General features: G+C 49.8%; 1 protein-coding gene across 1 annotated transcript in view; it reads left to right on the top strand.

The window, feature by feature from the left end:
* Nuak1 (NUAK family kinase 1) overlaps nucleotides 1-24,648 on the top strand; it is a 69,893-nt gene extending 45,245 nt beyond the window's left edge. Inside the window, exons 3-7 of the mRNA XM_032910486.1 lie at nucleotides 3,425-3,576; nucleotides 5,487-5,552; nucleotides 17,070-17,189; nucleotides 19,678-19,810; nucleotides 21,968-24,648. Of these exons, the coding sequence (XP_032766377.1) occupies nucleotides 3,425-3,576; nucleotides 5,487-5,552; nucleotides 17,070-17,189; nucleotides 19,678-19,810; nucleotides 21,968-23,118 (1,622 nt within the window). The 3' untranslated portion in view covers nucleotides 23,119-24,648. The remainder of the gene's footprint in view (nucleotides 1-3,424; nucleotides 3,577-5,486; nucleotides 5,553-17,069; nucleotides 17,190-19,677; nucleotides 19,811-21,967) is intronic.
* Nucleotides 24,649-26,876: the final 2,228 nt, after the last annotated feature.

Consider the following 26,876-nt stretch of genomic DNA (forward strand, 5'->3'; position numbering starts at 1 on the left):
GCCTGCCCACAGGAGATGGTGTCTGCAGGCCCAGGAGAGCCCCCTGACGGCCCATGACAGCAAGGGGTAGTCTTATTCAGATAGCATCGCAGTATCTGAATCCCCTGTTTCCTGCACTCCTTCCTCTGCGTATGAGTAGGGACATGGAAGTGCCCCGGTTCACCAGCAGAGCCTGAGAGAAAAGCCTGCTGTCCAAAGGCCGCCAAGTCCAGGTGTGAGCATTTTCCAAATAGTTCATCCGTTTAGTCACCAAGTCTTTTTTTTTTCTTTCCCAGAGTACCTTGCAGGATCTGCGTGCTCCAGGAAGCAGGGTTGTTTGCAGCTGTTCTTCCTCTCAGGCATTTGGTAGTGAGGTGACAGGGAAGCCGGTGAGGGGTGACGCAGGTGCATGGACGCAGGTGCATGGACCCAGAGTGTCAGTGCTGTGCCAGCAGAAGTTGCTTAGAAGCACCCGTCACGCTGAGGCCAGCAGAAACGTACAGTTGAAAAGGGAGGAGCCAGCCTCTGATGGTCCTGTCTGCGGGGAGGTGTGCCCCTGGTATTCAGATGAGTTTTGATCTCCTTTAAGGATGCTCCAGAGTCTGGGATGTGAGGTGCTTGTTTATTTGTGTGTGTGTGTGTGTGTGTGTGTGTGTGTGTGTGTGTGTGTGTGTACTTTTTCTTCCTTCTCCCTACCAAAACAAAACAAAACAAAACAAAACAAAAAAACACCCAATGGCTTCCTGAGGGCATATATATCACTCCCTGACATTTGCAGCCTGAGCCGTATGCCCCAAGGCCTTCCTACTTCCCAGAGTTTAAATTAATGAAAAGTCTAACCCAGAAAGAAATCCTGGTAGGAGCCCAAGTGGCTGGGTACAGAGAGGCCAGCAGACTCCCGAGCAGCCAGTTTTATCTGGCTGTCCCCTCTCCCTCCCTCTCCCTTCCTATCGCCTTCCCCTTCATTTTATCAGAGAGAGTCACTGGACTGGAAGGAGCCAAAAGGAACTGGGGGGAGGGTGACTTTCTGGCTGCCAGTGACAAGGTGTGGGAGGGCAGGGAGCCCAGGCCGCAGTCAGGTTCCAGTTCAACTCAGTGGCTTATCGAATGTGCATGTTTGCCTCGGTGCCAGACCCTGGGGGTCCAATAATATAATAATATAAGTAATATCTTCATTTTTATTGAAGGCTGTGCATTCAGGCTTCGTTCTAAGCCATCCTGTAATCAATCCGTTCCCCCAACAGTCCTACGAAACCCGTTGAAATGCGATATTCTAACATCATTCCCATTTTTGTATTTGATGTAACAGAAACACAGGGAAGGTAAGCACCTTCCTAGAGTCACACAGAGAGGACAGAAGGCTAGGTTTTAGCTCTCCCAGCCCAAACTCTGCGTCCAGGCAGAGGGAAAATGGGTATGTAACCAGGAAATAAGTTACGACGAGGCATGGATGGACCAGGAAGTAGGAGGCTGAAGGCATGTGACGTGCAGATATGTGTGAGTGAAGGCTCTGTTGATGAACACCTGTCCAGGGTAGGTAGGGGTGGGCGGGGGGAGGGGAAAGCAGGGAGGTGGAGAGAGCAGCACGTGTGTAAACGTGAGTAACATGTATGACTGACAGCTCTTTCTGTACCGTTGGACATGGAAGTAGGCGGGAACAGTGGAACTGATAAAGTAGACATGGGCAGGAGGGTCCGGGGTTCCCTCTGTAGCTTCTAGGAAGGATGTATTTCCAGACAGTTAAAGGCACCTTACATGACAGCCTGAATTAAGGCTCTGTGGCAGTGGAGTGAGTGGCTGAAGTGGGATTGAGCACCTAGAACCTTCTCTCTTCCTTGCCTTTTCTCTTCTGCCCCTGTGTTGGCCTTGGCTGTCAGTTTGGGACCCCGAGTTTGATCGTAACAGCTGGAGAACAGAGTTGGCGAGAGGGCCCTGACAAACATCATGGAGGCCGGGTGAGAAAGGACTGGGCTGCAGGCAGGGACACCGAGCTCCAGAGGGCTGCAGGGGTCCTGATTCCATTCCAGGTTTGGCTCTGGGGCTCTCCCAGACCCAGAGCTAAGTTGGTTCTGGTTAGCTGTTTAGGACACCTCCTCCTTGAGTGCACCCTCACTTGATCCTGGAAGTAGTAACTGGCTGCAGGCTCTGCAGGTCTCACGACCTCCAGGGCCATCCGCATCAGGTTCCTTTTTGACTGGTAAAATCTCACATATTCCCTGGGGGTAAGTTGTAAGTTCGAAATGAGTGAAGCAGGTCTAAGAAGGGCCATCAGCTTGTGTAGATGTGATGAAATACATTAAGGTGTGTTTGAAACTGTCGAGTACAAATGAGCAAAGAGATAAAAAGGACGGAGGCCAGAGAAGCTCTGTCAGTGATATGGTACCCTGTCTGCATCAGATGGTTGATGAATAGCAGGGGCAGGGGCAGGGGCAGGGGCAGGGGCAGGGGAGAGACAGGGGAAGGGGAGGGGCAGGGGGAGGGGGAGGAGCAATAGCAGCAGCAGCTGTGTGTGTGTGTGTGTGTGTGTGTGTGCGCGCGCGCGCGTGTGTGTGCATCTAGGAAGTGCATGTGTGTGCATGTGAGCCATCATGGACGTGGAGGTCAATGAACAACCTCTGCTGTCAGCCCTCCAGATCCACCTTGTCCCTAACACTCCTTTATTTGGTGCTGTGTAAGCCAGTCTGGCTCATGGAGCTTCTGGGACTCTCCTTGTCTCTACCTCTCAGTCCCCGCATAGGAGCACTGGGATCACGAATGGGAGCACTGAGATGACACATGGGAGCACTGGGATCACCCATGGGAGCACTGGGGTCACCCATGGGAGCACTGGGGTCACCCATGGGAGCACTAGGATCACGCATGGGAGCACTAGGATCATGAATGGGAGCACTGAGATCATGTATGGGAGCACTGAGATGACACATGGGAGCACTGGGATCACCCATGGGAGCACTCACCCATGGGAGCACTGGGACCATACATGGGAGCACTAGGATCACGCATGGGAGCACTGAAATCACAGACATGTCATGCTGCTGTGTTTGGCTTTTGCTTGGTTTTCAGAACTCAGGTCCTCATATCTGGGCAGCTAGCGCTTTACCTCCTGAGCTGTCTCCACAGCCCTATACTTGTGTTTGCTAATTCTCTTCTCTCTACAGAGAACCAGGACGCAGGGGTGGGAGGGGACTGGAGAGAGGTGATTTTATTAATGGGAGTGAGGTCCTGGTATGTTTCGCTCAACTGTTCAAGGCGGGTGCAGGGACAGAGAGAAGCTACCATTGTCCCGAGCACCCCTGATGTTGAATGCATAGCTTTGCAACCTGTTCCCTGAGCTCCATCCGGCTCAGTGGCGTCTCCGTGCGGTCTTCCCTGTTCCATCTCTGCGGTCGTCATTGGTCCGGCTGGATGACGGAGTGTTTGTTTATTTCTCTCCCCGCCCCCACAGTGTTTGAGAACAAAGATAAGATTGTGATCATCATGGAATATGCCAGCAAAGGAGAGCTGTATGACTACATCAGCGAGCGGAGACGCCTCAGCGAGAGGGAGACCAGGCACTTCTTCCGGCAGATCGTGTCTGCCGTGCATTACTGTCACAAGGTACGGCCTCGGTTAGTTCATGTGACATGTGTGGAGACGTTACAGACTAGGGTGAGAAAATTCCCCTATTCAAATCCCATGCTTGTGTGTGTGCGTGTGTGTGTGTGTGTGTGTGTGTGTGTGTGCGCGCATGTATGCATGTGCATGTCCACGTGTGTGTGCATGCACATGTGTGAGCATGTGTGTGTGTATGTGTGATTGCATGTATTTGTTTGCCTATGTGTGTGTGTGCCTACATGTGTGTGTGCATTGTGTGCGTTACAGATGTGCATGTGCATCCAAATCCCATGTGTGTGTGTGTGTGTGCATGTGTGCATGTGTGTACATGTGTGATTGCATGCATGTGTTTGCCTGCATGTGTGTGTGCATGTGTGTGTGTGTGTGTGTGTGTATTTGTGCATGTGTATGTAGAGGCCTGAGGTCATTGTCAGGTGTCCCTATCACTTCCCACCATCGTTTTAGAGACAGGGTCTCTCGTGAACCTGGCGCTTACCAGTTAGTTCCACTGGGCTGGCTTGCCAGTGAGCCGTCAGGATCTGGCTGTCTCTGTAGATCCGTGTTAGGGTGATGGATGTGCACACCCACAACCTTTGGTTGACCTCTCTGTGTGCCCGAAAGACAGTCCCAATCAGACCACGAAGCCTTCTGTGACTCCTCCTCGAGTAATGCTGGAAAGCAGCACAGACTCCTTCCGTTATCTGGAGTGTGTGAATTTGTATGAATGGGATGTTCCTAGACTCACTCCATCTTCTTATGTCAGCCAGGAATGCGACCATGTGAAACCGGCTTCTCGCAGTATTTCATTTAAAGCCAAACAGAATCCTTCCTCTTCTCCATATCCCTCCTCTGGGATATGTGTTTTGGGGGGCGTTTCTGAGTCTCCGGATGCCTCCCGAGAGCTCGGATTAGCAAAAACAGTAGTACGATTACGAATACACGTCACCTCTCTCCACTTGGTGGCTGCGGAGATGTTAGAAGCCGTCACACGGAAAAGAAAACAAACTCAAAGAGCCAGCTACAGGCATGCTCGCCCGTTTGCTCAACACAGTAGCTTTCTCCACAGAAGCCATGTATGCAGCGTGATGCTGGGAACCCACTCCCCCATGTACAGCCGACACAGCCCCCAAGCACGTCTTTCAGTTGACTCTGCCCACCCACCCCTAAGAGACATGAGCAGGCTTGGTGTTACAGCTGGACAGAACCTTCTCCCCAGCCCATCGGTGTCCTTGGTGTCCTTTCCCGTCAGCTGGCGGGGCTGCTCTCAAGTCCAGCCTCCCGATTGGCCAGCGTTTGCCTGAATGAAAAGGTCACACAGTATAACAGTTCCCAGTGGCTCTGGTCTCCTTGGCCTGCAAACCCTTTTCATCAGCCCTGAGTCCTGCAGAGTGGAGAGGGGCTTTCAAGTCTTTCCAGCTGGCTGCTTAGGAAGTATTTAAGACAAAGCTTAGGAGACTGGGTCAGGCCTCTTTCCAGCACGAGGGATGCAGACAGACAGACAGACAGGCAGGCAGGCAGGCAGGCTGTCCCTGGAGCCCTATGCTCCGAGTCACCAGCTGAGATGTCTGCTGTATCTGAGAGACCCTGTCTCAGACACAGTGGAATTACATTCCCACAAAGAATCCCCCTGCTGGTTTACAGGCTCTGGGGGGGGGGGGTAAATTCCAGTCATTTTTCCTTTAACCGCACAGCAAGTGACTAATGCTCTCCTGTCGCTGGTTGCTGTCTGGGGAGCGTCCTGGCAGTGAGAGCAGGACTGAAGGATAGAGGTGAAGACCACCGGGGCTGGCTGGTGCATTTCTTTCATCTGTCAGACTTGTTCCCTGTGCCCGGCCTCCCCTCCCCCCTCCCCAGAGTTCTCTTGTCTGTCATTTCACACACTCCCGTTCAACTCCTCCGTTTTGTCATTGCAGAATGGCGTGGTCCACCGGGACTTGAAGCTGGAGAACATACTGCTTGATGACAACTGTAATATTAAGGTAAAACTCAGATGGGGGCCTGGGTATGGTGGGTGGGCGTGGCTGGTGGGCGTGGCCGGATCTGAAGCAGCCTCTCCCTCTGCTGGTAGACAGGCTCTGGGAAAGACTGCCAGCAAAAGGCTCATCCAAACAGTTTACTTCAGCAGGCATTAAGGAGTCCCCTATAGCCTACCAGTCTCTCTTCTCCCTGCTGGGACAATGACTGACACTCAGTCTCTGCCCTCAGAAAGTTCACAATCTGGAATTCTTACCATAAAAGTAACACTCGTATTTCATGTGTATTTCAGTCCCCATGGGCTTGATACTTTCATACATGACTCTTTCAGACAGCATAAGAGATGGGCACTCTTCATCTTATAACTCATGCACCCATAGGGAAACTGAGGCACAGACAAATTAGATAGCACATCCGTAATAACAGTGGCTGGCATATAAAGGTAAGTTCATACCACTCTGCAGAATGTGCTAGAAGGGCCCGGGAATATTTTAAACCTAGAAGCCTCCCCACTTTTCTGTCTTTGAGGTGGCGTCTCATGTAGGCCATAGGCCAGGCTGGTTTCAAACTTGTGATGTAGCTGAGGATGACCTTGAACAGGCGGTCCTCCTCGATCGCTCTATTTCCTTAAGTGCTGTGACTACGGGCAAACAATTCACACCCAACATAGAAGCCTTTCCCTACAAACAATTCACACCCAACATAGAAGCCTTTCCCTACAAACAATTCACACCCAACTTAGAAGCCTTTCCCTACAAATAATTCATACCCAACATAGAAGCCTTTCCCTACAAACAATTCACACCCAACTTAGAAGCCTTTCCCTAGCCACTATGCCGCCGTGACTTCCCACCCCACATCTCTGCCTCACCGTCTCACACTTGAACCAGCTCTGGAATTGAGAGCTGGATAAAAAGAATGGTCGTTCAGAAAGGTTGAATTGGGACTTGGAGAGATGGCCCAGCGATTAAGACCATTTGCCGCTCTTCTAGAGAACCCGAGTTTAGTTCATAGCGTTCATGTTGGGCTGCTCACGAGCACCCATAACTCTAGCTCCAGGGGACCCTACACCCTCTTCTGGCCGCCTCTGAGGACGCCTGCACGCACATGTGCACAGGTCCGCATACCACACACACATCATTAGAAATAAAAATCAATCTTAAAGGGCGAGGGATGGAGTTTGCATTTATTTCTGGAGGCTGCTGGAGCTGAAGGAAGCTCTCCAGGGTTCAAGGGCCTTCTTGGGTGCACTCTGAATGTCCCTTAGACCACGGCCGCAAAATAAGCAAACACCATTTCAAAATAAACGGAGCTTACTGTGCGGGTTTCGTTATGAAATGGCCTCAGGACTCCCAACACTTCCGAAACCCTCCAACGGGACCCTGCTCCCTAGACAAGGCCTAGCAACATTCTCACGTCTTCCTCTTTTGTTGCACCCGCTGCTGTCAGTCAGTGGATGTGTGATGGACCACATCCTTGCTTGGAAGGATAGAGCTGTTTTAGGGTTTCTAGAACGTGGCTGTCAACCATTAGTCATGAGCATCCCTTGAGCAGTCTGTGAGAGACACATCCCCATGGCCTTGCTACTCACAGAAGAGTTGACCTCAGTTACATATTTCTGTCCAGTCTGTAGAGTCTGGTGAAAATGATGGGTTGAAACAGTTCTCCTTAGGAACAGGAAGTGAAATCTCAAATCCCTTTCTGACGAGTGGCTGGATGATTCTAGAAGGAGCACTGACTATCAAGTTCAAAAATTATGAATTGGGATTGTGTTTCAGAGTTCAGAATACTTGCTAAGCATGTAGGAAGCTCTTGGTTCAGCCCCAGTATTGACAGAGAGAGAAAAAACCCCAAAAAGTCAAGCTAACTTATGGGCTGGCTGTAGGGCTTCCCAGCTCCTTGACATTGAACACACACACACACACACACACACACACACACACACACACACACCAGTTCCTTCCGTTACACAATAGGTAATAGCAACAGCCACAGACGTACTCTAGAGCCTTTACAAGATATTCTCTGTGTTCAGAATTAAACCGTCGGAATCAACTGTCTACAAATGAGTCCCGTCTAGGGCTAGAGACTCAGGAGCTGGGTAGCCCAGGTTTGTGCTGCAGCTCTGTTTCCTGCCGATGTCAGGGCTTAGGATAAGTTTCTTACCCATTGAACTTAGCCTCGCCTGTTAAGTAGGAAGAAGTGCTGTCTACTGTTTGTTTATTTTCTCCAGTTAATCTTTTTCTAAGAGTTTGTGTGGGCAATCCCCCAGTTGTAGGCATTGGCAACAGATGGGAAAATAGCTAAAAATGCAGTCAGAGGAGATGGCGCTTAGCTGTGTTCATCCCAAGGTCTTGCCTAAGTGGAAGGAGGAGTGCACGGATAGCCAGCTGCTGGGAAAATGGTTCTGGGGGTGGTGGTCGGGCCTGCTGTAAATTTGCACCCTTGCCTTCTAAGGGTTTTACACCATCTATTGATCTCCCTGAGGCTCTGTCCAGATTCTTCCTGCCACCTGTCGCCGGGAACCCTCAGTACTAAATGTAGTCTTCGCAGGGTCTGGAATGTGAGCCTCTCGCCTGGGGATCGGGTTCTGTGGTACAGTATGACCTCTTGGTCCCATGGTGTAGTCCCAGAACTGATAAGGTGCATAGCTTCCTGTGGAGTCATAGAATTCCCTAAAGGAGCAGAAGAATGGCCAGAATTCAGAGAGGAATTGTATAGGGGACAATGGGGCAGCAGCCCGGAAGGACAGCTCGTTCGGAAATGCAACGGAGCAGCGACTTTCCCGCGGCAGCTCCTGGGGACCAAGTTTTCCACCTGGGATCCTCTGGGTTTGCAGCCAAGTAGGGCGCGTAGTACTTTACAAAAGTCAACGCTGGTCATGTATTTATTTTTCTTTGTCTTTTTTCTTAGGCATCTCTGCTCCTGCTGGTGACACTTCCCAGGGTGGGGACAGGCGTGCACGTGCATGTGCAAACACACACACACACACACACACACACACACACAGAGAGAGAGAGAGAGAGAGAGAGAGAGAGAGAGAGAGAGAGAGAGAGAGAGAGAGTCGTTTTCCAACCTATAATGTCTAAGGGCCTGAGATCAGTAGTTTGTTCCGTCTCTCCTTTCCCAGAGCACCCCGTGGTGCCTGGCACACTTAGATCTGTTTGATTTGTGGGCAAAGGAGTGCCGAACCACGGTTAAAACTCCCGTGTTTGACTTCCGGGCAGACTGCATCCTCTTGCACCCACATCCAAGGGTTTTTAAAAGCGCGTTTCAGCTGGGGTTGATTTGCCTTCCGGCTGTATGGGCTCCACTCTTCCTGACTCAGCACTCTGAGGAAGCATATTTAGAAGGGACGGTTGCTGACAGAAGCAGTCAGACACATGGCCACAAGCTGGTCTCTGCGTGAATGAAAGGCCCTCACTGCCTGGCCAAGGGGGACGGTGGGTACTGAGGTACTACCAACCAATGGGATGCGAGTGGCACAATCTTCCGTCCTAAAAGCAGGAGGAGTGCTTGTCAGGTTGTGGGTCCACCTCTCCTGTGGCCGGGGGAAGTCTCTAAAGATGCTTCTGGCTTAAACGCCGTAGATGTTGCTGCAGCTTTGGTATGAGCCACGTGACCGGTTCCTCTTCCCTTCTGTGCCTTATGCTGATTTGCAAAGTGCACATCTGGTTTCGGGAATTATTTATCTGGCCACGGCATGAGGGTGCGGCTTCTAAAAATATTCCTGCAGTCCAACGGCAGAAGGAATGAGTGCGATGTGCTGCCTCGGATCGCATTCCGTCCTCTGTGGAAGCCGGGCGGACTAAAATAGCACCCAGCCTAGCATTAATTTGCAATTAATGAAAACGGGCCAGCTTCACCTCCCACCCTCTGGGAGAATGGAATGCTGACCATTCCCAGAGAAGGCTCCTGTAAAAGAGCCTCCCCGGAAGAGGGCCAGGCGGCCCCGGGTCAGCTGACCTCCTCTCGGAGGGCTGGGAATCTGCTGAGCTCCCAGCGCTCAGGGGAGAGGAACAGAGGGGAGATGTTCCGCTGCCCCTGTGACAATGGCTGCTGTGGATAAGAGAGACGCTATGAATGGCAGTGACAAGATGAGATAGAAATCTTGGCAGCTTAGCCAGGCGAAGCTCGGGATCATGGACCTCTGGGCTTTGGAGTGTGAGAACTTTGTAGTCTTCCGTTAACTAGTTCATGTACCCATCCGGCGTGCACATGTGTACGTGTGGGGCTATTTATATCACAGAGTACCTGTGCTGCCCGAAGTCATTCTCCCATCCTTTTCAGGAGCTGAATATCTAGTATTTCTTCAATCATAAAATACTTAACCAAGTGTCAGATGCTACGTCTGTAGTCCTGTTCTGGGTGTTGGTCTGATGGCCAGGTCCCTCTTGTCTCGGAGCTCCCAGTCTGGTGGTCATTTAACTAGTAGTGATAACAAGCCACAAAATGTTAAGAAGACAAAGAAGATAAGGTGTACCCCCTTCCCCGCAGTGAATTTGGGGCTGAGACCAATGAACAAAGGACTGTGTAATCCACTTGTTCAGTGAAGGATGTTGGTTAGGGTGGGGATAGAGCCTGGATGGTGGGGATGGTGAGCTTGGTCCAGGAAGGTTCCTTTGCATTGCATTCGGACTCCTCAAATCTACAGAGCTTTCTCTGCCTTCCTGACCTTGGAACACACGGCTCCTTCTGTCCGAATGCCCTGTCCACTCCCCCTTGTCTGTCTGTCCTTTAGGGGGTCTTCCTCCAGAAAGTTTTCCTTATCCCTCGGCGGGCCAGCTGCCCCCGTGCCATCTGGACGTGCTAAACAGGAAGGGGTGGGTCTGTCTAGGCAGCTGGAGCAGAAAGCCTTTGAGGGGGAAGTGGTGACAGGCAGAGTTCTGAAGGCCAGGGAAGGGTCTGATGGGGTGGGATCCCAGGATGAGCTTGCAGAGGAAGGGAAACAGAAGAGTGGAAGTACATTTGCCGAACTCCTGCTGGAAGCCAGAGCCTGGGCCAGACCTTCCACGTGTCGTCTCCTTTAGTCTTTGGAATGCCCTTACCAGGGTGGGACCAAGTACCTCTTCGGGAATGAGGCTGTCTATAACCTCTTCCCTCACCACTGTAGGCCATTCTTCACTGCCATCCCTAAGATTTGCCTTCTGTCCGAGGGACAGTTATCCAACGAGCCTTTCTCAGTCTCTTATCTTGAGTGCTGTTGACTTGCAGACAGCTGTCCCTGGGAGAGAATCTCCAAGTGCTTCTAGTAGGCGGTGACCAGCTGAGCAAGTCGCTGTGGGCAGAGCAGCCATATAGGATACTGGAGACACGTGTGCAGCTAAGCAGCGCTGGCTGCGTGTTGGCGTCCTTTGCAAGGTAGCCCTTGCCACAGCCTCTATTAAGAGCGTCCCAGATTGCTCCCGGTGATTGGGGATTACTGGTCTCGAGAAGTAATTCTTCTGAAGATGAAAGCCAGTTGCGTCCCTACGGCTTATTGTTCTATTTGCTGCCTTCCTTCCGACTGCACGGGACGGTGACTGTCCTGGGCAAAGCCACAGTAATTAACTCCAAGGCCGGAAAGGAGCGATGGAGTGTGTTTTCCTGCATGGAATTGCTATCTTCCTGTAGTCACAGAAAGTTCACTTCCTGTGAACAATAACTCTCTTGGACATGAAGTTTTACAGCCAGGGTGGCTCTGGGCAGGCTCTTTGGGCAAGACACTTGCCTCAGTTTCTTCATCTGAGGCGATGATGATGATGATGATGATGATACTTTTCTCTGAGGGCTGTTGTGAGACCCAGCTACAGAGGTGTCTATAGGGCTCCTTGGCAGTGCCTGGCTCGTAGCTGTGCTGCTGTGATCAATACAGTTCTTGCCCACTGAGTTTGATTCTCGAAGCACCCGTCAGTACTGTTGTGGATCTGTTTCCTAGCAACCGAGACTCATGGTTGTAGGAGTGTCACAGTTCTGTTATTGAAAGCACGCTACATGCTAGACCTGGGGTTCACACTGCCCATGAGCCTGTTAATCTGGTTTCTCAACAGCCCTACCTAGTGGACCATGGTGTCACCATCAGCCACATTTTACAGGCGATAGTCTCAGGCTCAAGAGGGCTGTAGTACAAGGGAAACCGCTCTGCTCTCTGAGATCTTCTGAGATGCCGATGATGCCGGCTCAAGGACCAGGCAGGAATAAGGCTAGACTGACTGGCATGCCTCAGAACTGGAAGGAGATCGAGGCGGGATTAGAACTAGCATACAGAAGTTCTACCTGCCTTGGTTTCTCCTCCTCCCTGTGATGCTGCCCCTCACACTGGACATGCCCCTTTCATACCTAGGTCAAGATCACTTCCCTTGGCTCAGAGGTTGGCTTTCCCGTCTGAGATGGCCTCCGGGTGTTAATGGAGATGCCTGTAATTCGTAGTCTCCCGTCCTTTTAACGACTTTGTAGAGGAGAGTTCTGAGACCACTGTGCAGATAGACAAGTTGAGCGGCTTGGTGGCACCCACCAATTATTACCTAGTAATGACAAAGTCAAAGTCCGGCCCCGATTCTTATGACTCCCAAGCCTCTGATCTTTGAGTGCAGGGCCCTTCCTCTTAGACACTGCCAGGGAGTGGCAGACGCTCCTAATTGTCCTTGTCATAAGCCTCCTTTGGAAGCAGTTAAAGTCAACAAACTGGTACCCCCTTTGCCATCATGGGAGCTTCTTATCCGAAGCGACCTTGGGGTTAGTGCTTTTTGGAGGATGCCAAAATACGCACAGTGTGTGTAATCTAAAGCCTGCTGTACTTGGGTGTCTAGCACAGAGGCAGGGAGCAGTCTCAGCATTGTAGAGGCCCAGCCCCCAGCTGCAGCCCTACTCCACACCCAGCTCTCCCTGCCCATTCCGTTCTGGCCTCTCCTGTCCCCAGGCCCTGGCCATCACTACCGTTCTCCTTCCTATGATCTGTCTACTCTAGGGACCGTATATAATAGAATCAGACGGTGAGTGTCTTTTTTTGTGCCTGGCTTATATCACACATGCCTCCAGGGTTCGCCTGGGTTGAAGTGGGGTTAATCCTGCTGACATCTGAGTGATTCCCCCACCCCCCCAAATCTATCCTTTTAACTCTGATTTTTCACTCAGCAGGGCACACACCCTTCGAAAGGCGTTACACAGTTACACAGACGGTCCAAATTGAACTCATAAGATTTATGTCCTCTGATGACTTTTGGAGTGAAGGCTGAGCTGCAGGATCTATAGTGTGAGATCAGAGGGTGGGTCTGATGCAATATGGGGCAGGACAACAGTCATCATCAACAACAAATTAACAATCAAAAGACCAACCAAAGAAACAAACAACCCCCAGCCCCAGAACCCAGTGCGGCCTCTTTCTCCAAAGCTTAACAGCCTGTCAGGAAGAGCTACTCTTAAGGGCCTGGGGAGGAGATGGAAGATGTCTTCTATGTCTTCTATTGCTATGAGGTGATGCTGATGATACAGGCTGGAGGACCAGATAGGAGTAGGCCTAGACTGACTGGCTGCCTCCATTAGAGTTCTGTAAGAAATGGAGTTGACTGATGGCTGGAAGCGTTATTTTACAGAGTTGGGCAGCTGGGGAGACCGCATGTATCTTGTCTGGGGAGACCCCATGTATCTTGTCTGTGGAGACCCCATGTATCTTGTCTGTGGAGACCCCATGTATCTTGTCTGTGGAGACCCCATGTATCTTGTCTGTGGAGACCCCATGTATCTTGTCTGGGGAGACCCCACGTATCTTGTTGTTTTTCTTTGTGGTCGTCAGCAAATCTTCTTAGGGCCCTGAGCTTTCACCAGCTTCCTTTCCTGCCATTCAGGTCTCTTCCACCAGAGATCGGTTCTAAGGCACAATGATTTTTACATAGTTGTGTTTAAATTTAGCCCTTACATATTTCGTTTTTGTTTTTTCCCCCATGCACTCTTATGCCTTTTGCCTTTTCTTAGGTTGCTGGTGCTTGTATTTAGTTTGGGTCTCTTTGTAGAGTAGTATTTATTTAGGAAGGAAGCCTTAAGTGATGGCGCTTGGTGGAAAGCTAGTGCCATGAACCATAGAAAAGCTCGAGAGTGACATAATACGAACCAAAGAGCCACCTTGCTTTTTTGCTGTTGTTTGATGTTGGTTTGTGAGCCCAAGGCCAGTTGGTTCTCTCTGGTAAATGTGGAGATGCTTTAATTAGACCCATGTGGCCTACCACCTCCCTGACTCATGCCAAAGAAGAGAATAACTTCTTCATTTTGTGATTCATACTCATTCACTCGCAGAACTGGCTCCTTGACCTTCCGTTCTCTATTGACCATCCCTGGCATCATAAAGACGCGTTTTCTGAGTCGCTTCTCCGGGTTTAGAGACAAACGTGCCATTGCTGTCGTATATGTACTCTGTATGTGTTCTATGACATTTAATTGTCATGACCCCACAGGAGCGGAGGAGATGTTCATCCCCATTTTACAGATGAGAGAACCGAGGCTTCTGAGTGGATTCCTACCCTATCGTATCTCCCCACTTAGCAATAGTGGATTCAGACCCCGTGGTGTCTCCTAACCTAGAAACACTTGACAGAAGCTCCATGTGGCACTGAAAATGCTAGAGCTAAGCGACTCAGAGTCTGAGAACGCCGCGTGTGTGTTGATGAATATTGCTTTTCCGTCCAAGTGCCAAGAACACGGGCTAATCTGGATTTCTATTAATCTTGTGTCCGCAGCAATGACAGTTTTACAGGGAGGCTGATAAGCATCAGTCTGGGAGGACAGGAGTGGGCTGAGACATAAACACACTTCTCTAGACTGCCGGCGTAGCAGGCAGAGACACCCAACCCCGGGTGCACACTCCTGGGGCTGTCCACTGTGTGCACGTGCCATGGGTGTGCTTGCACACATGCGTTTGAAAGCTCCAACACCCCAGAAGGTACGGGCACTGTTGAGTGCATTCTCTGGTGCTGTGACTGAGCAGAGCTGCAGCCTTAGCCAGAGGGAGAGCTGAAGCTGGTCCACTCTTTTGATGGACAGGGCGAGCTTTGAAAAGCTTCCCACCAACTTCCTGCAAGGCAGTCTGGGGCCTTGATAAGCAAGTGGGATTCAGAGCCTAAGTGCAATCTGAGCCCCAGGAATGCCTTTTCTGAGGGTGGCTGTGCCCAGCTGCTTTGAATGACATTCCATTCATCCAAGGATGACTTTTTTCTTTTTAAACAAAAATAGGCTTATTCGAGGGGCTTCATTCAAAACAGCTTCTGTGGCATTCAGCCCCAGAGGGTCCCCAGGCATGTGGATAGTTAACACTGGAGTGGAAATCGGGCCGGGGATAGTGTAGCACACAGGGGCTTCACCTTACAAGGCTGGCTGGGACTGATGCTCTCCACAGACCCTCCCAGGGCAGTGCTCAAAGTGCGAGAGTCACGCATGCGCACGGCTGCCCAATGCTCACGTCCCTTCAACTCCCGAATCTGTTCTCTTGTTTGTTAAGCGGGGTTCTTCAAACATTGTGGTAAAGTTGACATAACATAAAGTTGACCGTTTTGAGCATTAAAAAGATTTAAATCTAAGTTTAATTAGGTGTCCTTATGACATTGGGCACAAAATATATTTATATTTTTTATGAATGCAGTTTTCTTTTTGATAACATTGGATTACAGAATTCAATAGTACTGGATAATTGGGAGTTTCTGATACACGGTGATTTGGATTATCATTTTATATAACTATTCATTTCGTGTACTTTTCAAACTCAAATGCCTGGTTCAGTGACAAGTTATTTCTTGGCCAGGGGCAGCTGCTAAGGAGAGGGTGGCACAAAAATGTGGAACCGGACACAGGGGACTCAGAGTCTGGTAGAGAAGGCAGACGTAGATGCATGTATGTCTACGTTTCTATGTGTGTGCATATGCTATGTATGGGCAGGTACAGCAGCATTGCTCTAAAGGGTGTGACATAAGGCCCTTTACAAAACTTAAGACAGTGAGTGCAATATGGAAAGTGAGGTTAGGTCAAACATTACACGATGTGCGTGCTGGGGGCTGTGGTTTGCATGGTCCACCTTATTGCAATTGATGGTTTTCTTCTTATTATGATACGTGTGCGAGACAGGACACGCAGAGCTCGTGGGTTTCTGTTTTCTGTGAGGCTATCATGGCTGTCTCCGTGATCTTGGTGTCACACAGATGGTGAGCGGGAGAGTTTAGGTTAAAATGTAATGGGTCAATATTCGGTGCTCTGTGCGTCTGATCTTGCACATAATATGAAGAAAAGGTGGCAATGGCAGTGGTGGTGGCATAAGTCACGGTTCCCCGCGATGTGACACGCATGCCACTGTGAGTGTAGTGACATGAATAGTTTCTCACTAGTTGCCTGTAGTCAGGACTGGTGACACACCTGTAGTCCCAGCGGGTCGAGAGGCTGAAGCAGGAGAGTCGCCAGATTCTGCCTGGCCTACAGAGTTAGATCAAGGCTTTCCTAACTTACTGAAATCCTGTCTCCAATTAACAATAATATTGCAGGGGCTGAGGACCCATGTTTAGTCCCTGGTGCTACAGGAAAGGGAAGGCAAGGGCTAGAGAAAGTGGCTCTGTGGTAGAGCGCTTGCCCAATATGCCCAGTGGGCTTAGTCTTCAATATAGTAAACCAAATGGATTCAAAAATTCCACTTCCTCTAACCCGAGATTTCAACTTCCATGGCCCATTACTCACCACGAACCAAAATATCTCACGAAACATTCTAGAAGCAATTCATACAATTTAGATTGTGTGTCATTCTGAGTGGTGTGACATAGTCTTGCACTGTCCGTCTTGATGGGAAGGGAATCATCTATTTGTCCAGCGTATCCGAGTTGTATATGCTACCCACCCAACTGTTACTAGTGCCCATTTATCAAACTGTCTACCATACTACCTGAGTTCAGGTGACCTTATTTTACTTACTTCTGACACAAAGGGCAGGGACAAGGATACTGCCTGCCAATTTAATCGCAATGAAGTAAGTTGTTATAATTGTTTCATTTTGTTGTTATTATTGCTAATCTCTTACTGTTTTGATTTGTAAATTACCCTAGACATGTTTAGAAAAAAAAAAGAAAAACCATAGCAGATAGAGAAGACAGTGCTCTTGGAAGTTTCAAGCATCTCTTTGCAGCCTTGGAACACAATCCGTAAATAAGGTCTCCTCTGCACTTTAGTGCTTGTAGGAAGCATCAAGCGGTGGTTTTCGTGGAAGCCATTGTTATTGGGATGTTTTGGTTTACATGAGGAATGTCCCTCTAAGGCTCCTGTTTTTGAACACTTGGTCCCCAGTTGGTGGTTTAGTTTGGGGAGGAAGTGGGTCATTAAGGACTTTGATGTTTTATAATTTAGCTATACCGGTATTGGATGCTCTTGACGGTCGTGGGAGACATTCGTTTGATGCAGAAATTGGACTAGACAGACAGTGGCGGCCCAAGTGTTCTCATTCGCCCCGGGCAGTTCAAATCTGTCTGCAGACACTAGCAACTTCTCTCTAACAGATCTCCATGGGTCTCTTCTCTTTACAGATCGCTGACTTTGGGCTTTCCAACCTGTACCAGAAGGACAAGTTCTTGCAAACATTTTGTGGGAGCCCTCTCTATGCATCACCCGAGATTGTCAATGGCAGGCCTTACCGGGGACCAGAGGTGAGCAGACTGCTGGTGTAGGGAATCAGAGAGCTTCAGGGACAAGGAGGAGGAGGGGGGCAAGAACTAGATCTTGGGAAGTTCTTAAAACCCCCAGAAGCCAAAGAAAACTTGCCCTCATTTGATTTATAGGAACATTAATATAGAGACCAGGGAGAAGATGTGCGAAGACTTAGTAAGCCTTGGAGAACAGGAGATAAAGTTGTCTGTTTCTATGACAGGGCAGCTGCTTAGGAATCCCTCTCTCTCTCCCTCCTCCCCCTCCCTCTCCCTCCCTCCTCCCTCCTCCCCTTCCCTCTCTCCCTCCTTCCCTTCCTTCCTTCCTTCCTTTCTTTCTTCTTTTTTTGGTTTAGAATTTTCAAAGGTAACACTTTAGAAATGATTGAGATCATCTGACAATAACTGAGATCAACTCAGTAAAGGGCAAGCTATGTGCCCTGTCTATGTCACACATACACACACATACACACATACATGCACACATGAGCACACATATACACATATACACACATGGACACACATGCACACACACATACATACATGCACACACATGCATATACACAAACATGTACACACATGTACATACATGCACACACACGCACACAATATGCACACACACATATACACAAACATGCACACATGCATGCACATACACACACTCGTACACACACACATGCACACACAAACATATACACAAACATGCACACACATACACACACAGAGGTCTTCTGTCAGTCAATTATTTTGTTGTTAACATAGGATTTGTAATGACCACACATCATCTTGTTTTTATGCATATACTATTATACTTTTTTAAATAATTTCCCTGGCTTTAGGCACTTAAATTCCCCCCATTTTATCAAAATAAGCAGAATAAGCAAAACTCTTATCAGTGTATATCTCTTTTGCCCATATTTGTGATGGTGTTTATATTTAAGAGAATAAATTTTTACGGCATCTTCTCTTTTATGACAAATGTGTTCTGTTACGCCTTAGAGACCTTCCACAGCCAGTGCTATACATCTGTCCTAGTTCATTTTATATGGTAATATATGTAAATATACTGTATTTATAATGAACACCATTGGCTGAAAGCAGCCTGGAGCAGGAGAGGGTTTACTTTATCTTACAGCTCACGTCTACAGAGAGGGGAATCAGGGCAGGACCTCAAGGCAGGAACCGGGCAGCAGGAGCTGAGGCAGAGACTGTGGAGGAATACTGCTATGGAAGACTTAGGCTCACTTAGCCTGAGTCCATATAGAACCCAGGCCACCTTCCAAGGCTTGGCACTGTCACTTTAACCAGGAAAATGCCCATAGAGTCATCTACAGGCCAATCTAATGGAGACTTTTTCTCACCTGAAGTTCCCTCTTTCTGGGTGACCTTGTGTCAAATTGACAAAACAAACAAACAAACAAACAAACACCCAAAACTAACTGTAAAACTATGAGTTAGGAACTGCTCTCTTAAAAGAAGAACTTCTCCTTCCAGGAGTTCATCTGCCCCTTCCCCTTTGAATAGCAGCTGCTTGGTGGGTAGAAGTGTTTCCTTCCAAATATTTATCCATCTGAGAGTGTTTGGTGGCAGAGCTGGGACAAAGGGAAGGGGACCTGGAGTCACTAACAATTACCGTAAAGAGAAGACCTTCGAAAGCTAAGATCTAAGGGATGAGCTTAGGGATCGACCTGGAAAAACGTTAGAATCCGCCCTGTAAGTTTATCGTTGAATGCCCGTCTGGTCTTCGGTGGTTAGTGTCTGGGGTCGCACGCACCCTGGCATTCAGGTCTACTCAGCAAACACACTTCATTTGGCCTCGTCCATTTCCATAAAAAACCAAAGCAAACAACAACAACAAAAAAACACTGAACAAATGTCTGATAGCTGGGAGACTCCACAGGCAAGTCATATCACTGACTTCTCTGTAGAAGCGCTGGTACTATGGGGATGAAGAAATTGCCTGTCTGAGATAGGGGAGTGCACTCTGCCGTTTGTCTCTGTCCCCAGCTTTCCTCATCCACACCCCAAGATCTTTCAGGTTTTGTCTCTGTATTTCTTATCGGCCCAGCACTGGTAGGATTTGACTTTGAAACCCCTGAGCCTTCTGAGGAGGTGAAGGGAGGATATGGTTCTTGCACCTCAGCTCTACCTGCATTTCCTGGAAAGGGCTTTTCTGGGGGAAGAGATTTAGTGATGTTCTCCCCTCCCAACCTCTCTCTGCTATTCTCACTTTTCAAATTGAGCTGGAAATAATTCAAACTCTACCTGCCTCATGGGATCATTCTGAGGCCCTGGGGCAGTAAGCACGTCAGAGTGTTCTTAAATAGGGTAGACTTGCGTTGTTCATTGTGAGGCTGTTGGAGGATCTGCCTTCCAGGTTCAGATACCTGGGAGCGCTATGGGTAGATGCTTACACACGGCGAAGTCAGTGGTTTGGAAAGCATCTGGGGTCTGTATCCTCTCTCCTAAGTGTCCTGTCTCTCTGCTCCAGGTGGACAGCTGGGCCCTGGGCGTCTTGCTTTACACTCTCATTTATGGAACGATGCCCTTCGATGGCTTTGATCACAAAAACCTCATCCGACAGATCAGCAGTGGAGAGTACCGGGAGCCCACACAACCCTCAGGTGCGTGTCCAATGCGAGAATGCTTGGTTTGTCTGCCCCAGCTCACATTAGATTTACAAGGCGTCACCTACTCCTCCTCACGTCTCTCTTCAGCTCTTGGAAAGCTATCGTTTTAGGTGAGATGATCTCCGGGACAGACAAAAGCCTCTCTTGCTTTTGTATGCTGCATAAAATGTGGCCAGCCAGCTCTCCGCTATGAACTACAGCTCTGGAAAGGCTTTTTTTCTTCAACGTCCCTCAAACCTCAAACACAGTGGCCGATGACTCATGTCAGAATGAAGTTTATCTGCCACACATTTTCTCCTGAAGGTCCACCATGGTCTTCTTACACTCGAGGGCAGTATAGAGAACTTCTGACTGGTGTGTGGGGCCAGTTTAAATGGCAGGTGTCTAGCAGGAAGAACACAAGCAGACAGATGGAGAAAGGGCTGCTTATTTCCAGTCTGACAGCCCAGCCAGAGAGCCAGACGTGCCCTCTTCAGTGCTCCGTGCACACAGGATGCTTGCAAAAGAGCTGTGGGATTGACTTGGGGCTTACGAACAAGTTTAGGGAAACTTGACAATGTAGACTAACAGGGGTGGATAGGTCGGTAGGTGGTAGACAGATGATAGATGATAGATAAAAAATAGATGATAGATAGATAGATAAATAACAGATAGATGATAGACAGACAGACAGACAATAGATTGGTGGTGACCTTTTACTCACTAACCGGTGCAGTAAAATTCCTGGCACATTGTACGAGTCCAGGAAATCCTTACCGAGTGACCAATTGTCATGTCCCTCCGCAGGAGTGATCATTCTGTCCCCATTGCTAGGCTCCACCAGCTCTTATCAGCCTTTCTAAGTGGCTGAGGGGAGAAGGCATCCTCCCAGGATAGGTAAGGTACAGGGAACAGCTTGGTACTGAGTCACTTTCTCAGCTGTGAAGATGGCTCCTATGGTGGCTTCCTCAGCATTCTTGGAGCTTTTCCCAGATCTCCCCCCCTCCCCTCTCTTCTCTCTCTCTCTCTCTCTCTCTCTCTCTCTCTCTCTCTCTCTCTCTCTCTCTCTCTCTCTGTCTCTTGTCTCTCTCTCTCTCTCTCTCTCTCTCACACACACACACACACACACACACACACGAGAGAGAGAGAGAGAGAGAGAGAGAGAGAGAGAGAGAGAGAGAGAGAGAGAGAGAGAGAGAAAGAGAGGTTGTGGCCACCTGGAAGGCAGATAAAGATCAGCTCTCAGTTTGGTGGATACCAATAACGATTACATCAGACAACAACAGGAGGTGAGCTCACTGGGCGTGGCTCTTGCTGGGCGTGGCTAAGGCCTTGAGAGTGGGGCCAGCCATGGCTATGGCAGTTTTCCCTGCCCAGGTGTGTCAGGTAAGAGCCACACTGACACAGATGAGCACCTCTGCCTCTAGTACTCTGCCTCCGGCACCTTTTCCAAGGGACTGACACCGTGTGTTTATGCGTCCCTACAAGGCTACCGATGAACACCTGTTTTTTGTTTTGGTAAGAATGCTATTGACCAAAGCAATAGTGAGATTTAGCCTGAATTCTTCCTCTACTACCTGGCCTTCTGTACTTGATGCACATCTGGGATGACAGGGAGGTCAGTAGTTCCAGGACATCTCTATATTTGTGGAAAACCAGGTCGTGGCTGGGGAGGTAGCACAGAGGAGAGATGCTTGCCCTGTAGTCGTGAAAACATGAGTTTGGTCCTAAGAACGCACCGCACATGTCCTAATAACTGAAGCGGTACAGGAACCGGCTGACAGACAGTGCAAGACCCTGTCTTAAAAGGAAAGGGTTGAGGGGGCCTTGAGGAAGGATTCCTGAAGTTTTTCTGTGGTGTCCACATACACACAGATGTCCATATGCACCAGCTAACACACGTGTGTTACCTGTGTGTTACGTGTGTACCTGTGTGTACCATGAAAAGCAGGAAAGCTCTGTATCTCGTGGCTCTGAGCCTTGGTTAGGTGTTTGCTGTACAGTCTAAAGACTTTGGCTTTCTGCTTGAGCACAAAGCTGGAACACTACAAATGGATCCTTTGCCTTTCTTTCTTTTTGCCTGGAGTGAGCACGGCTCTAGGCGTTTGTGGAAAGTCACCCCACCAAAAGCTCCCACACAGAGCCTGATTCTCTTTGTCTTTCACCCCTTAGATGCTCGGGGACTCATCCGGTGGATGCTGATGGTGAATCCTGACCGCCGGGCCACCATCGAGGACATCGCCAACCACTGGTGGGTGAACTGGGGCTACAAGAGCAGCGTCTGTGACTGCGATGCCCTCCCCGACTCCGAGTCTCCGCTCTTGGCTCGGATCATTGATTGGCATCACCGCTCCACCGGGCTGCAGGCTGAGGCTGACGCCAAGATGAAGGCCAAGCCCGGGGCCTCGGAGGTGGTGTTGGAGCGGCAACGGTCACTGAAGAAGTCCAAGAAAGAGAACGACTTTCCCCAGTCTGGCCAGGACTCCGTGCCTGAAAGCCCATCCAAGCTGAGTTCCAAGAGGCCCAAGGGCATCCTGAAAAAGAGGAGCAACAGTGAACATCGCTCCCACAGCACTGGCTTCATCGAAGGCATCGTGGGCCCCACCTTACCTTCCCCTTTCAAAATGGAGCAAGACTTGTGCCGGACTGCCATCCCCCTCCCCGGCTCCCCCGAGGCTCAGGGAAGCTCAGGGAAGCTCGGCCTCAAACAGTCTGCCACCATGCCCAAGAAAGGCATCTTGAAAAAGACCCAGCAGAGAGAATCTGGTTACTACTCGTCCCCGGAGCGCAGCGAGTCCTCAGAGCTGCTGGACAGTAACAATGTGATCATCAGCGGTGGCCTCCCCTCCCCTCCCCCAGACCCAGCCAGGGGAACGTCCCACAGCCTGTCCTGCCGGAGGAAGGGCATCTTGAAACACAGCAGCAGGTACTCGGATGGCGCCACAGACCCTGCCCTCACCGGCCCCGAAATGCCCACACTGGAATCCTTGTCGCCGCCCGGTGTCCCCTCCGATGGCATCTCTCGGAGCTACAGTCGCCCGTCCAGTATCATCAGCGACGACAGCGTCCTGTCCAGCGACTCTTTCGACTTGTTAGATCTCCAGGAGAATCGGCCGGCCCGCCAGCGCATCCGCAGCTGCGTCTCGGCGGAAAACTTCCTCCAGCTTCAGGACTTTGAGACTCCCCACAACCGGCCCCGGCCCCAGTACCTGAAGCGGTACCGGAACCGGCTGGCGGACAGTAGCTTCTCCCTTCTTGCTGATATGGACGACGTCACTCAGGTGTATAAGAAGGCTCTGGAGATCTGCAGCAAGCTCAACTAGCCCTCCGGGGCTGGGCCAGGCCGGGCTGGGTGGGTGGGAGAGCCCAAGGGACGAGGGGAACAGAACTCAGCCTGCAGGCTGGTTACCTCTTTGCTGGTCATGGCAACCAACTGGGAAAAGACTAGTAACGTCTGGCCCCCCAGGCCAGCTTTCGCAGCCTTGAGTCAGCACCTAAAAGGGACGGAAACTGTTCTTTACTGGTTCTGCCAGCCGCCAGTCAGAACGTGGGTCCTAACTGGCATTCCCATATGGCATCTCACAGGGAAGGTGGTGTTGGCCAGCCTGAAACGGGAAGGGGCATTATGGGTAAGGGGGCGGGTTTCCTAGAAGTCATCTAGATGTTTCTGGAGGAGGGCAAGAAAGACTGAGACCATCTGCCTTGGGTGAATGGGTTAGCGAGCCTGGTCTGGCTATGTAGGGGCTAGCAAGATGCCAGCAACCTGAGTGTGAATTGGGGATCAACTGGTAATGTCTGCACTGTGGTCTGAATTTAGTGGACTAGGCACACCAGGGAGCAGTGATCGAGTACCAGTAACTGCCAGGGAATCAGGAATGGGGGCAACAGCATGACCTGCCATTGCTAGGCCCTGGGAGTTAGGTGAAAGCACCCTGTTTAAAAGAAAAAAGGTTAACTCTTTCCTGGCACAGCATGACGTGTTAATTTGCTCCTGGGCCTTGAGTAGAAAGTGAATGCATTGAACTCTGATAGGGGAATAGTCTGGTGGCTGTTAACTTTCTGTTTTCCCGGGATCTGCCTCTTCTTCCTCCTCTCTCTTGCCTTCTTCTTTGGTGGGACCTTCTGAAGGTGAGCAAGAAGATACTTGGCAGTGTGAGAGGCCAGGGCTTGGTGCAGGACAGGGCAAAAGAGCTGCTGGGGTCTTTGCACAGTTGAATGGACCGCGAGGCAGGCCGGCAAGGGGCGACGTCACTTTCTTAGATGTCTCAGTATTAACTGGAACCCTGCCTCTTGGCTTCTCACCTGCACAAATGCTTTAGTTGGACGTGATGCTATTCAGTCTCCAAGACATCCCTGGCTCAGCTGTAGGCCCCATTCACCCACAAGTGTGGAGCCTTAACCGTAGACAAGTTGCCTCTGGGGAGCTGGTGTGTAGGTGAAGTACGTGGCTGAGGAAAAGTCCGGTTTGACAGAAGGTCGAGTCTCCTCAGGCTAGTTCTGTCTCGTGGTTTTGATTGTCCTCGTTTTGGGAGAGAAAACAAGTTCCGTCCATCCTTCCATCCATCCATGGAATAAGATGTTGAAAGAGCAGAGCGTTGTGGGGAGGCTTGGGGACGCTTCCTCGGGAACCATCCAGATGGCTCTGGAGGAGTCAGAAAGGAGGTGTGTGGGGGCGGCAGGATGCTTAAAAATGTTCCGGCTAGTTATCTAATCTCCGAATACTAAGGTTACAGGTGACGTCATCCCCACGGAGGGGACCCTGGGGACGCTGGGGGTGGGGCGGGGTGGGTGAAATGGTCTTTCTGGGCTGACCTCGGAATCCACTGGCTCAGTCAAGTCGGAATCCTCCTTCTCAGAAAAGGGGTGGGGGAGGATGCATCTTGGGAAAACCGAAATATGTCACAGCACTGAGGACAGTTGTCAGGGAGATGTTGCTCTCTCCGAGGGAGGAAGCTGTTCCGCATCTCTGGGTTTGGGCCTGCGCTTTCCTTTGGGCTGAGCTGAGCAGGATGTGGTGGGATGCCCTTCGATTCCTTTCCTTTGGTTTCACCTCCCACCTGAACTCTGGCAGGGGCTGAAAGGGAGAAAAATCTACAGGTGGAGAATTGGCCTTGGTAGCGTTGGCTGTAGACGGCAGCCTCCGAATCCTCCGCCTTCCTGCCTCCTCTTGTGAACAGCCCCTGCTGCTACACTGCTGGCCCCTGAGCAGGCAGCTGGTCTCAGGTATACCAGCCATTACTGGCTAATCGGATTTTCCCCCTTGGCCAGCTGATAGTGCTGTTTAGTATTTCCCCACCGTTCAGATGACTTCGTTAGGAAAACCACCCCCTTCTGCTTTCTCTCCTTCTCGATCGCCAGGGTCACCCGTGTGTTCTCTTTTGGTGGAACTCTCAAAGACAAGGGATTGGGAAAGGAGAACCAAATGTTTCACAGCCAGAAGAGAGGCTCCGGTGTGTCCTCCGTTCCAGGGCTGACACTGAGTCGAGTCCAGGTCTGCCTTGATCTGGAGGTCTCAGGTGCTTGCAGTGGCTGTGAGAGCTGCCTCCCACATGTAGAGGCTGGAGACGTGGCCGAGTGGTTTCTTAAGGCCCCGCTCGGTTCTGACCCCTGCATCTAGCCGAGATGCTGACTGTCCCTGCAGGGAAAGAGTTAGAATGGAGAATAAAGCCCTACAGAAGCAGTTTCCCAGTGAAGCCCTGTTGCCCCTGTCAGCTAATCCTCAGCCAAAGAAGGGATGCTTGACTCAGCTTCCATGGAGTCACCAGGGAGAGACACGGATGACCCCATGGGCAGAGTGGGAGAGTCTCCGTGAGTTCTCCTGGGCCTTCCTTTGCTTCTGGGGCCCTTTCATTGTCTTCGTTTACACGTCTGCCAAAGGGGGTGGAACCGTACTTTGTTTTACAGGTAAATTTCAAGGCACAATCAGTTTTTAAGAAAGTGCTTCAAGACCCTAGGCAACATGACAGTTCTCAGTTCCCTCTGAATTTTAGTCTCTGTTACCGGGCGCTCTTTATCAGACGAGCACGCTGCAGGGTGAAATTCAGGCGCCTCATGCCCAGGCCTGCTGTCTTGAGTACAAATGTGAATGGTGGACTGACTGCTTGTTGCCAAACTGGAAATGTTCTGTAGGGGTTTACTGGCATGGTATCATTCCTAGGAAGAAGAAGAGGAAAAAAAAAAAAGAGGAAAAAGGAAAAAAAAAAAAAAGAAAAAGAAAAGGGGGCAGGAGAGCGAGAGAAACTTGACTGCACATTTTTTTTTAAATCCATGTTGTGACTTTTATTTAATTTCTATATTTTTTTTGGTAATAAAAAGTTGACTTTTTAATTTGAATTTGTCTTTTTTATTTATTGGTCTGAAAGGCATTTCAAAGGTATTATAATAATATATTGGTGTAATTTTATTGGTGCAGCGTGCCTTATGGGCTCCAGTAAATTGATTGGTCTGAGAACAGCCTACAGGAGAGGAAGCGAAAAGCTGGCTAATTACCCAAAGTGTTCATTTCTCATTGGAAAATGATCTTTTTTGTCATTTTTGTTTCTGTTTTTATTTTAAATTAAATAAATTGCGATGAACTTAACTGGGGCCTTGTTTCCTTGGTTGTTTTTCCTTAGTCAAATGAGTAACACATAAGGGACAGGTGCCAGGGGCCATGCCCATACTGGTCTAAGCACCCAGGGGACATTGGCTTTCACTGCATTGGAACTGAGGCCTATGAGTGGGACCTGGGATAAGTGGGCTTGTTTTCCTGTGTTTCCGTGCATTGGAGTGTGTGAGTGTGTAAATAAGTGTGAGCAAGTGTGTGTGTGCAAGTGTGTGAGTGAGGGACTGTGTGAGTGAGCAAGTATGTAAGTGTGAATGTATTTGAATGTGTGTATGAGTGTGTGTCTGTGTGTCTGTGTGTGTATGTGAGTGTGTGTCTGTGTGAGTGTGTATGTGTGAGTGTGTGTATGTAAGTATATGTGTGATTGTGTGTATGAGTGAGTGTGTGAGTGTCTGTGTGTGTGAGTGTGTGTGTATGAGTGTGTATGTGTATGAGTGTGTGTGTATGAGTGAGTGTGTGTGAGTGTATGTGTATGAG

Source organism: Rattus rattus, chromosome 1 (assembly GCF_011064425.1).
Source record: "Rattus rattus isolate New Zealand chromosome 1, Rrattus_CSIRO_v1, whole genome shotgun sequence".
NCBI lineage: Eukaryota > Metazoa > Chordata > Mammalia > Rodentia > Muridae > Rattus > Rattus rattus.